The following is a 12,362-nucleotide window of genomic DNA, read 5'->3' as shown; positions in this document are numbered from 1 at the left end:
ACCCGATTATTGCCCCGTGCAGAGCGCCTGACTCGCAGACCCGACAATTGGGAATGGGAGATTACAATCCTCATTCAGGCATTAACCCAACAATAGTGCAGCATAGCGCGCCCCTGCTCATCGACCCAAACTTTAATTCCAATTGTCGCACGTTGCCCACAGCCAACCATATTCCACTCGCAGGCATGATCATCACACAGAGCGCCCAATCATGGCTTCCACAGGCTACTGCCCCTGAGCCACTTTCGATCGTGGCTGTCTGACGAATAATTAATTTCGATTCAGATTCAGATTCAGATTTCAGCTCTCGAGAACGCTAGGCCCGAGCTGAAGCTCGCCCATTCTATTTCTTGAAACACGCACGATGATATCTTTGATGACCCCCTTCGCATGGGTTTCTTCGACGCGATTGCAAACTTCTACAACTATTACTCGCGATGGTGCTCGCGATGAGAACGCCGGACGTTGACGTCGTTGATAAGGGGGTGCGCGTGCAGGTGAAGGAGGATCATAACGACACTACTACTACTCGAAGCAATACATCTACGCGCCGGTCGAGGAAGCCACGAAAAGTAACGCGACGGCTTGTGAAATGGGGATTCAAGGAAGTTTGGATCGAAGAATACGATTATGGCGACGACAAAGAGCTGCAGGCGGTTAAAGTCCGTCCCCGGACCAAGCGCAAACAATTTGTTTGTGAGCAGGAGCTGCAGGCTATCGCCAAGCTCTCGCAGAACGTGGACAAGGTGGGTTTACAATCTGCACCTGCATATACACTCACTTTTTAATTATTTTTCAACGACCTGCAGTATGACAGCCTGCTCATCACGTTCTTGGGTCTGTTTGAGGTCCAAAGTTTGATTTCCATGGTCATGCAGCATATGATGCATGGTAATCTCTCCGCACACCTACAAGCGCCGTTATCAGAGAACGAAGCAAAACAAATCGCAACACAAATCACAGAGGGTATAGCTTCGTTGCATGCCAACGATATTGTCCACCCTGGCCTCCATCCCGAGGTAAGCAATTTAAAATGTCCCTTCGAAGTCGCAAGCTAACTTATGCAGAATATACTCGTTATATCTAGGGATCCGACATGGTTTGTGAAGGTTGGCGACTTTGGATACAACAAACACACCATTCACGACGATAGCCCACAATCGCTTGTTACCGCCCAGAACTTCTTTGCGCCTGAGATCCTGGGCCTCCACCACGATGATGCAGATAGCGAAACCGATGAGATTGGCCATACCTGCGCAGCTGACATGTGGTCGCTGGGAGTGATGTTCTTCTATATTCTTTACCACGAATACCCATTCAAGAGCGAAACGGGAACGACAATTCAAGGACCTTTTTCGCTAGTAGTCAGCCCAGAAGCTCGCGCTTTCGTCGATGCTTTGCTGACTACCAATCCTTACGCTCGTCCATCTGCCGCAGCTGCCCTCGACACCCCGTGGCTTACGGGAAAGAAATTACCTCTGGAACAACCTTTCAAAGAACTTGTGGAAGAGATCGAACGTGAATTGGAGGATACTATGACGGTTGGAGATATAATGGGCGACTTCTTTGTTCCCAGTTCAGCACGATCTGACGCCAGCTCGCTATCCAACTATACTATTCGTTCTGAAATTCCTGAGACCAATATGGAGCCGACGATCAACACAGAGGATATTTTCACGGTTGGGGATATAATGGGTGACTGTTTTGCTCCTGGTCCAGCGCATTCTTACTCTAGCTCGCGATATAGCCTCGAATCTCGCTTATCCGAAGTCACCGTGGAGCCAGTGAGAGATATTAAAACAGAGGACATATTCACAATTGGGGATATGATGGGCGACTGTTTTCCTCCTCGAACCGGTTCAGTGCAGTCTGACGCCAGTTCGCGATATAGCCTCCGGTCTGAGCTTACCGAAGCAACCATGGAGCCAACGAGAGAGATTGGAGCGGAGGATATCCTCACGGTTGGGGACCTGCTCAATGACATCTCGGTTGGCAGTGCCACACAATCAGAGTTCAGTTGGCGATCTCATCGGTCTCAGCCGTCTCAGATATCTCAGACCACCGTGGAGCCAGTGAAAGAGAATGAGACGGACGATGACTTGACAGTTGGGGACCTCATCAACGATTCTGTTCCCAGTTCCGCGCGGTCTGACTTCAGTTGGCGATCCCACCGTACCCTCCAATCTCAAGTTTCTGAAGCAACTACTTTGGAACCCATGAAGGAGACCGAATCAGACGGTGAAGGCAGCGATTCCGATGCTGGGAAAGCGGAAATACTGAGTGCAGCGCGAGAATCCCACAACAAGGGAGTCAAATTCATGGCCGAGAAGAAGTACTCAGAGGCCGAGTTCATGCTGCGACAGGCTGTTAATGGGCGACAAGGCGTTCTCGGTCTAAACGACATCGACACTCTCTCATCGATGCAGCAGCTGGGCATTGTGAATGTAATACAAGGAGAACATGCGGAGGCTCAGCATGTGCTTCGCGCCACAGCGTACGCACAGAAACAGCTGCTTGGACCAACCGACAGAAGCACGCTGTGCTCGGATTATTGGCTTAGCAAGTCGCTCTTCGACGAGGGGAACCTTCAAGATGCTCTCATCATTCTCGGAGAGACAGCGGAGACGCAAAAGTTCGTTTTAGGGCTACGACACAGTGATACCCTCCAATCCTTCTTCCTTGCTGGTCAGGCCTACTTGAACCTGGAGGATTATGGGAATGCCGCGTCGTACTTCGAGCAAGCAGTAAATGCTTGGAAGGAAATTTTCGGCCCGGCCCATTGTCTCACCGTCGAAGCCTTACAATTGCTTGGATGCTGTATGTATAAGGAGCAGCGGTACGAGGAGGCTCGGGTCGCTCTGCAGCAGGTAGCGGAAGTCTCAAACTCCCCGCAAGCGCTTACCTTGCTTCATGAAATTGGCAAGGCGCTTTACCAACAAGGAAAATATGAAGAGGCACAGGATGTTCTCGACCGGGTATACGATAATCGCAAGAGGCTGCTCGGCCCCGACGATGACGAGACTGTCGACACTCTTTTCTGGCTCTGCTCGTCGCTTTGCGATCAGGACCAGGAAGCAAAGGTCTCTGAGGTGCGCGATCTTCTACAACAACTCGCGAAACATTCCACTTCAATCGCAAACAAGCAACTTGCCTTCACTCAGATGCATAAAATCGGTGAGACGCTGTGGTACCGACAAGATTATCTGAAGGCACGGGTTATGTTTGAAGAAGCCCTCAGTGGGCGCACCATACTGTTTGGATCGAGACACCAAGATTCCCTCTCTTCACGGTACTGGATCGCACGATCGCTTTTCAAGCTAGAAAAATATGAAAAGGCCAGGGATATTCTCGAGAAGATGGAGGTTGTTCAGGAAGCTCTTCTCGGACCCGACCACCTAGACACGCAATATTCCCGCTTGACCCTGATCCAGATAATGATGCGCGAAGGCGGGCTCTACGCCGCACTTGCTCCCATGGAGCAAGCTACATCAACCTTCGAGCGCATGCTCGGACCATCACACGCCGACGCCCTAGAATGCAAGCATGATCTAGCAAAGCTCTTCAGGGGCCTGCGCAAATACAAGCGGGCCAACTCCGTCCTCCAAGATGCACTCAGCGTAACAAAGCTAGCCTTCGGCCCAGAACATGAAGAAACACTCCGCTTGCACTTCGCCCTCGGCGTCAACCTTTACGAATGGGCCAAGTACGAAGAGGCCCTTGCTCATTTCCAGCAGGTCGCCAGTGCGCGGATCGCCTCGCTCGGCAAACAAGACAAGAAGACGCTCGACACCCTCTTCTGGATCGGTACGGTGCTGTATGCGCTTAAGCGGTATGAAGCAAGCGAAGACTTCTGGCGACAGGTCGTCGAGACCAGGCGGGAGTTGCTTGGTATCGAGCACCCTGATACGCAGACCGCTATCATGTGGTTAGCTTATTCTGTTGAGAAGCAGAACCTGTGGCGCGTAGCTCTTGAGCTGCATAAGCAGGTGCTTGAGGTGCGCCAGCGGACGCTTGGTCCTTCTGATGAGACGACGGTTATTAGTTCGCAGGATGTCAAAAGGTGCCGGGATAAGTCGTCTAGCCGGTGGCCGTGGCGCGCCAAAGCTTAGATGCGACTTCGGGTGGCACCTATTGCCACCAGACCGATGCCAACCGACTACTATGTCTCAGCCTGATAGCCTACGATCGAGCTTGTCTCTGAATCATGAAGGCTCCCCGGACGGCGCAGTTACGCCCTGTACCCAAAGCTCCCTTGTCGAGAGCAACCGAACAACCCGCCTGGTCGCCCTTCGGCTCTGGGCGCAGTATCAGGTCTCGGGCCTCAACCAGATCACCGAGAAACTTAGACTCGCCGATCTCAATTCATACTGAGTTAACCGAACCCAATGAAGAAGAACAATACCAGTCTTCAACAGACAGCAATCTTATGTCGGCAGAGTACGTACTCTGACCGCGAGCCATGAGCCTTCCAGCTCCTTTATTCTTTGAAACCCTTGACTTATTCAGCGACACTCTTTCCTGCTTAGCGTTCGTCTTTCGCTTTCACACAAGTACCACTATCGCTTTCAACTTCCTTACCTTATTTGGTTCGCACCCTGCACTCGTTCAAAGAACCACCATCAAGCTGTCAGTAACCATACTGCCATCTACTAATGTCTACTACGTCTTGGACATGGCCGGCGACTGGCAGCTGAGCCCATCGAGGAAGGTGCGGGCCCAGGTCGCGCCTTCCCACTTACTTGCCCGTCGCCGGAGCTACAAACTCTCGCTTTTGTTTTCATTTCTCTTATCTGGAGATATCCATAGGCATAACAAGTGCATCAATACAAGTTCATAAAATATCACACTACATTTCCTACTCCTTCTTAACTTATATCCATCCTTAGATCACGTACCTTCTACGGGTCCTTCACCTCTCCACCTCCCCCCTTCAACCCCCCAGAGAAACCAGTCATCGAGGAGGAGAAGACGAAGGAGAAGGAAAAGGAGGAGGAGGGTGAAGGAGGACATTTCGGAAGGTCAACGTTCGGACCCCCGGAAAATAAGTGAGCACCGCATGAAAGCAACAGAGTACATACCTACCCGTGAAACTGAGCGCTTGACAACCCGAGCATCACATCTCTCTCGCTCTCTCCCTCTCTGTTTTCCGCTCTAACATCCCAGTCAAATAGCACCCACAACTCGTTCTTCTTCTCAAACCACCGTTCGTCTACGACTAGCACAGTGACATTTCGGGCCCAGTGCCCCAAGACCACATGCATACACCACACACTACAGAATATAGGCGCCGTGCGTGCCGTGCGTGCCACGGCCGCACCGCCTGACCATGGACCCTGGAGACCGCTCCCTGAGCGCTCTGCAAGTACTGAAGAGAGAGGGAGACAGGCTCTCCTGCGCCCATGAACCGGTTGCGGCGGCGGAAGATGTAGTTGCTGGTCACTGGTTGGATATGTTTATGCTTGGGAGGGGGTGTCGGATACGCTGGATGAGGATCTGATGGTAATGATGAATCGACTATCTGGGGGTGGAGGGGAGGGTTGGAGGATGGAGAGTGGGGGAGAGGGGTTACTTAGTTGTTCCTTGTTTGGGAATAGGGGAAGAAGAGGAGAAGAAGAGTGGAGATGTTCCCCTGGGAGGGCACAAGGGGAACCGGAGCCGAGGGAAGGAGGTTGGGGATGGAGTTGAGGAGGCGGTTGAGTAGGCAGTTGAGTAGGCAGTTGAGTAGAGGGAGAAGATGAAGGACGGTGGGAAGAAGAATTTCCACGAGTACTTTTACGAGAGCTGGCACTGTCAACCTGCTGCTAACGAAGTGATGCCCTCTCTTTGAGTGGATGATTTGTACATGATAATGATGCACATGTATATAATAAGACTTAACGATGTGCATGGAGACGCCTAGCAATATAATCCTATCTCACAAAATAAAAACCTAATTTTTCTCTAAAGGCCGTCTCTTTGATGTTTTTGCTGCCCTCTACCTAGATCATACTGCCTTCTGAAGACGGCATACGGCTGGACCTCCTTATCTGGTCAGTATACCCTATACATAGTTACCCACCACCCCACGCCTACAAACAGAACCAAAAATAAATACTAGCACTATATTGCTCGCTCTGCTCGCTGCTCGCAAAAAAAAGCAAAAAAGCAAAACATACAACAGTAGGGATTCGCATGTGGTCACCCACCATACTACTAACCTACCGGCGTGTGGCTTAAGTACGGCTGAGCGGACGGGAAGCCCTGTTCTCCACACCCTGTGGTCGTATGTGCTTATTCATGCTTTGGGATGATATGTGTACCCAGTTTGGTCTTAGCATCGTGCAAATTGGGTCAGTGGGCGAGTTCGAGGGGAGGGTAGGATAAGATCTATGCAATAGCCTCCCATTTGCGGGTTCGGGCTCACCCCCAAGAGGATATAAATCAGTTGTCTGATTTAATCTAAATGCAGCTTTTGTCTTTTCCCATGGCGAAGTACAGAAACAATCTTCTCGATGACCTACTGTCTAGCGGTTGAAGAAAATATACCTACATAGTAAATATCTGAAGTCTATATTTAACCAGGCAGTCATCGGACTAGGTAGGTCAGCCAGTTAAAGCTAAACGTAGGTATAGACAGGGTATACCTTAAGCCCGAGGGGTGAATGCATTTGCTGTACAGTTGTTACACATCATGGGCATTGTCCAGTATCGGATCCGTTCATAGCTTACTTAGTTACTTGATAATCCTGTTATCCTCTTCAAGGTCTCTGCGGTACTCAGGTCCCCTCTAATGCCGTTTGCTTCCGGCGAACAGTTGTTGGCTATCTCTGACAGCTTCTTTCTGGAAAGTCTAGCAAGGCTCGGGCTTCTCTTGGAGGATGGCGCTGACCATAACAAATCGGATGTTTCACTCCCTCGGTGCTTGCTATAGACTGTGGCTGACTATTGTGGCAGTGTGTGAAATGTTACTCGATAGCGGGCCCTTGGTTCAAGGTTTAACTTCCTGGGAGGATACCTATACTATTATTAAGGGCTACCATAAGGAATAAGATTAAGATTATTACATTTCTCTTTACTAATCCGGACTAGTAGATTAAGGAAAGGGCTACCGGGGGCATGAACTGGACAGGAATCCATTGTTCGACTATCCAGACGCCCTGTCCATAGCGGCAATGCATGGGGATGTCTACGTTGACATGGTGAAGTCTCTGCTATTCAGAGGCGCACAAGTTTATTTATATCATATCTGGGTCACAACCACAGCAACACCAAGATCTGCGCTCTGAAGCATTTATTCTGATCCGAGACTGAAAAAGCACCATAATGCAATGCATTCTCAAATGGTGAATCCTGTTTAACAATAGGGAGAAAAGACGAGGACATGCTCTCACTCTAGCCTACATAGGGTCCTACCGGCTGAAGGGTTCCACTTCCATTACACCAAACAAGAAAGCAAAGCACACAATCCAAAACGGTAAATCACTATAATCCAACAGTCCCAAAACATGATGATCAAATGAGACCCACCCACCCCTCCAGCGCCGCAGCCTGCTGCCCATGTCCCGGCCCCGAGGGATGTGGCCGATTTGACCTGGAGTCCGCCGCATGCCTCTCCACATATCCCGACGCAGACTGTGACTGTGATATTTGGGTTTGCGCAGACCCAACTGGAGGAAGAAGCTCATACGGCCCGGCGCTTGGCTGGAATTGTAAGCCCAAGGCATGAAGCTGGGCATCGACCTCGCTTCTGACGCGGGTGTATTCAAGTTCGTCCTGTGCCGCGGTTGCAGAACAAGATGAAGAAGACCTGGACTTGAGCTCGTTGTATTTCACTGCGACCCCGTAGAAGACCTGGAAGAGACGGTGGTGTTTGTCGATTGCGAGGGAATGTTGGGCCGTGGACTTGATTAAGGTGACGAAGTGTTGCATCTGCGTTAGGTCTTTTTCGTCTCCTGTTTCTATCGAGTGGCAGAAGAGAACGATGAATGGGACGAATGGGGTGAAGAGGATTGTCCTGTGGCTTAAATACCGGATGGTTAGCGAGTGAGCCAAAACGGGAGGGGGAAGAAAAAGAAAAAGAAAAAGAAACAGGTGTAGTATAGATTAGGTACAGGGATACTTGCCAGTTCACGTATACAAAGAGTACAGACGAAGAGGCCTTCTCTGAGAGTTCCTGAATGACTGCCTGGTGGGCTTCAAGTGCAGATCTGGCGGTTTCAATGCAGTCAGTGCTGAATGTAGCGCTGGTGCCAATCTGACGGGGCATGGCGCGGTGTATCAGGGTCAGGAGAGTAAAGATTGAACGTCGTCAGCTGCAGCTGCGAAAGATATTTGGTCTTGGATTCGGTCATCAGTCGTGAGTTGCAACCATCGTTGCTGAATATTGTCAGAGCAAAAACGATGAAAAAGAAAAAAAAAAAGAAAAGAAAAGAAAAAAACAGATAAAAGAAAAAGAGCGAAAAGGACAATTAAGCAACTGACCACCAGTTCTTGTGCGTTCGTTATAAGACTGTAGAGTAGCTGTTTCTGACCCGACTCATTGGGTAATTCCGTAGGCGCGTTGGTGACCAAATGGAATCCAAGTGACCGCGAAGAGTGAGCTGCGGCGCCAATCAGGCTCCAGGCGAGTGATAGCTTGGATACATCGAGGCTGTACATCGCCTGATTTCTAGCAATCAGCCGGGGGAACCTCGCCGCTTGCTGTGAGACATACCGCGATAAGAAGAGCAAGAACCATATCATAGCTGGCATTGAGGCATAAAGGGAGTCGGGAAAGTGCTCTCTCGAGGCTTGCCTGGCACAAGGAGACAAGCTTACAGTGCTTATCACTAGATTGTCCAGTGTCTGCAGCCTTGCCTACCAAGATTTCCTATAAGTGTGTGGCAGTATTTGCAAATACAGGTTCTAGCGACAGAATGCCATGTAGGTCAACTTTAGCGTTGGTTAGCCTTTCCGCTGCGAAGGAGGATAATACATTTCATGCATTCAAGAAGGGGCTCCATCGAATTGTCGACGTCGACTTTACATGCCCGCCACATTATAAACGCCGCTTGAGCAAGCCTGATATTAGGAATTAAAGTATACTCCGTAAAGCCTTTCACAGATCAACGACATAAGTCAACTTTCACCAACTGAAATGGCGTTGGAAATCCATGGCTTATATCACAAACGTTAGAGTGTTATACATTAAGTGTACGGTAACTCCAATATCACCACAGTTTATCTTCCCATGTAGAACCTTCGCAGATACATCAAGCATCCAGCTCATATCTCTCTGTGTCCGAATTTGTGACCGGAAGCTCTTGGATACCCTTCTCCTTCCGCTTCCCTGGCAGTTCAAAAACGCGTCGCTCCATAGCCTCCATCTCAGCTAGCGATATATTTTCACCAGAAACAGCTTCGATATTTAGCCCACTAGCCCTTTCTCTTTTTCTCATACTCCGCAGAATATAATCGCTCCAATGATAACGAGTATACCCGCAATACCAACTCCAACTCCAATCCCGGACTTTGCCCCTGTTGGCAGCCTCTCTGCACCTTCACTGCTACTTGCTGTTGGGAGAGGTAAGTAGACGGTACTGGTCACCGTCACAGGGTCGGTCGGGTCCGCAGAAGATTCAAAGGCCGTGGACATGGATGTAGTCTCAGAAGAGAATTCGGATGATTGAGTTCAATCGCTGTTACCCAACCTCCGTCACTGGTGGTGGTATCCGTAGCGTTGAAGTCGTCGTTTGGGGGTTGCTGGTCACTGGTGGGAGTGAGTTGTTGGTTAGCTCAGAGGAATTTATAGACGCATACTGTATGGCATCTGAAGAACAAGTACAAGTACAAGAACAAGACCTGGCCAAAAGGCAGGAGGTATCTCGGTTTCAGTATACTCACACTCGCTCACGGAGCCGCCTTGCGGTAGAGACATGGACTGGAGAACAAGAGAATAGAAGGTGAATTTTCCGCGGACACGAGGCTCGCTCTTCCCCTCAAGCCCCGGGGCTTGAGACTGAGGCTGGTTCTTGGGGGTCGGAGCTCGGGGCTTGGGGCTTGGAAATTGCATTAGCAGGCACTTAATCTCGCGGCGATCGTTGGGATTGGGGGTGAATTTGACGACCCCAAGCTAAAATACTGGGATAATATTCCATCAGATCATCCGATTCAAGTTTCAACAGATGATAGAAATATCAGCCTACTTCTTATTGCTATGCAGTGGAATGCAGAACCCTCTATCAAGAAAACAAGAAGCTAAAGGAGCAGAATGCAGACCTCCAGTAACAGTATATAGACCTTTAGAGTAAGCTTGAGAATAACAAGATCACGGCAAAATTGCGCAGAAACATCAAGACTATATGCGCCGAGAGGGATGAGTTCACAGTCCACCTTGCTCGCGCAAGTGACCGCCAGAGCTCTGTTATCCCCGCTGCCAGCAACTTTAAATCTGAGAAGGTCAAGAGTCAATGTAAAGTATAATATAGGGTTATGGCTCCAAAAAAACAATAACTTAGAGTTTACCAGCAAATCAGGTGCTTATCGCAAACACGCTGTTAGCACGTCATGGTGGCAATTGTGCACCACTTCTAGATAAAGATCCCACCAGACACTACAAGCCCATCATTATTGAAAATATCAAGCATATCGAAATAAAGGGCACAGCTCCAACAGCAGACAACATGGCAGATAATGGAATAGTCTCGGAGACCGCAGTAAATAGCCCCGAACGCGGCTTCCTGGGCCACCTCGCGCCGTCCATTGAGCGTTACACATACCAGGGCAGGAGCCAATATATCAAGTTTTTTGAATCAAAGTGCGAAGACTGGTTTGAAAACCCAGCTGAAATCCCGGACTTATTCATGGTCACCAACATCACAAACGATATCTTTAAGCAGATTTTCGTCCCCGCCGCTAAATTAGAAGATGCCTCACCCGTTGCCCGCTGGATATTCTACGACGCCACGCTTGAGCTCCTGTTAATAAGGATTGGCAAGAGTGCCGCCCACGAATATGCCGCGGGTGCCTTCGACAATATCCTATTTGAAGCCATTGAGCCCACGGGGCTGGGTCGCCGACAGTTTGACTCCTTTGATAGCACCCAATGTCGAGCTGAGGAGGGGGCTAAGGAGGCCGACAAGGCCTGGATACCTGTCCGGATGCCCGCTGGCCGCAATAGAGACTGGCCCAGTGCGGTGCTGGAGGTTGCGTTTTCCGAGACCCAGTCAAAGCTGCAGTCAGATGTCCGGTATTGGCAACGGGCAAGCGCTGGTGAAGTACGCATTGTCTTTGCTCTGCGCATTGGCCGTGCCTGGCAGCGGGAAACCATGATCGAGCAATGGGTGTTTGAGGATGGCCACTACCATCGCCAGGGCCTCGTGACTCTTACGCAACTACAAAATGGCACCACGAAGGTGCATGGCGCGCCCATCACCGTCGAGTTTGAGAAGCTCTGTCTACGCACTCCGGTCACACCTAGGGAACATAAGGCCATTGAGATCAATGAAGAGAAGTTTCAATTTTTGGCGGAACGTATCTGGACTGCACAGGATGAGGAGCAGGAGAAGAAGAACAGGAAGAAGAACAGGAAGAAGAACAGGAAGAAGAACTAGTCGGCCACTAGACGGCGTGCATTCTCTCTCCGCATGCTCGTATCAACGGATGGACTGTTGTCAAATTGAACTAGTCCTTACATGGGCATCATGATAGCCAATGATGGGTACAGACACACACACGCAACCATCTGAGGATATCAGACTAATATGACATTTCGAACCTCTTCATAAGGAATACCATCGGATTTCTGACAACTGTCTCTCCGCACCCGGCTTGTGTTACAGTAAATTTCTCTGACCTGGGCATGGTGCAGGGAGCAAGTGCGATTAAGGCAGAAATCAGCTTGAGTACAAAAGAGACTAACTCACCTCACGATGGCATTCCCAGGATGATGTCTACCCAACCCACACCCCGCCGGAATATTGGGAAATTTGACTGGTGCAAACGGCGAAAAGCAAGCTGGGCCCTGAAATTGAGTGTGCAAAACGTAAAAAGACAGAGTCACCATACTCGGGACTCCAACTTGCTGGTTCCCGGATCCCAGGGTGGTCTCCTCTATATCGGCGAAGGTCCCGCACAGCATACGAAGTGGAGTTGGTCGTGACAGGGTCAAGCTCTCGCCGGAAGAATATACAAAGTAAAGCCATCCAGCACACAGAAGAGTTGGATAAAAGTAGGAAGAGCCCTTGCTATTGATCTTGAGCTTGTGGGAATCATAGTACTAGCCTAAAATTTTATGACCTTTTGTTCGTATGTGCTTGCTTTAATTAGGTTGGGGAATATCAGTGTTGTATTTGGGATGGTGAGTGGTTAGGGGAGGGAGGTTGAAGTTGCAGTGGAGGATCCAG

General features: G+C 49.8%; 3 protein-coding genes across 3 annotated transcripts; 2 read left to right on the top strand and 1 right to left on the bottom strand.

The window, feature by feature from the left end:
• Window positions 1-350: 350 nt before the first annotated feature.
• BDV14DRAFT_118677 (uncharacterized protein) lies at window positions 351-4,284 on the top strand. Its single transcript, XM_073765838.1, has 3 exons — window positions 351-746; window positions 810-1,019; window positions 1,068-4,284. Exons 1-3 carry the CDS (start codon window positions 438-440, stop codon window positions 4,107-4,109), a joined length of 3,561 nt encoding a protein of 1,186 aa, XP_073632118.1. The 5' UTR covers window positions 351-437; the 3' UTR covers window positions 4,110-4,284.
• A 3,207-nt stretch (window positions 4,285-7,491) lies between these two features.
• BDV14DRAFT_196468 (uncharacterized protein) lies at window positions 7,492-8,245 on the bottom strand (the record flags this gene model as incomplete). Its single annotated transcript, XM_073772453.1, has 2 exons — window positions 7,492-7,993; window positions 8,091-8,245. 2 exons carry the CDS (start codon window positions 8,243-8,245, stop codon window positions 7,492-7,494), a joined length of 657 nt encoding a protein of 218 aa, XP_073632117.1.
• Window positions 8,246-10,618: 2,373 nt separating this feature from the next.
• On the top strand, window positions 10,619-12,273 carry BDV14DRAFT_210941 (uncharacterized protein). The gene has a single exon (XM_073775996.1). It carries the CDS (start codon window positions 10,641-10,643, stop codon window positions 11,568-11,570), a length of 930 nt encoding a protein of 309 aa, XP_073632116.1. The 5' UTR covers window positions 10,619-10,640; the 3' UTR covers window positions 11,571-12,273.
• Window positions 12,274-12,362: the final 89 nt, after the last annotated feature.

The sequence above is a fragment of the Aspergillus stella-maris genome, assembly GCF_047715825.1.
Source record: "Aspergillus stella-maris strain CBS 113639 unplaced genomic scaffold BDV14scaffold_6, whole genome shotgun sequence".
In the NCBI taxonomy this organism is placed as follows: Eukaryota; Fungi; Ascomycota; class Eurotiomycetes; order Eurotiales; family Aspergillaceae; genus Aspergillus; species Aspergillus stella-maris.
The sequence above is the reverse complement of the archived record's forward strand: the minus strand, read 5'-3'. Positions and strand labels throughout refer to the sequence as shown.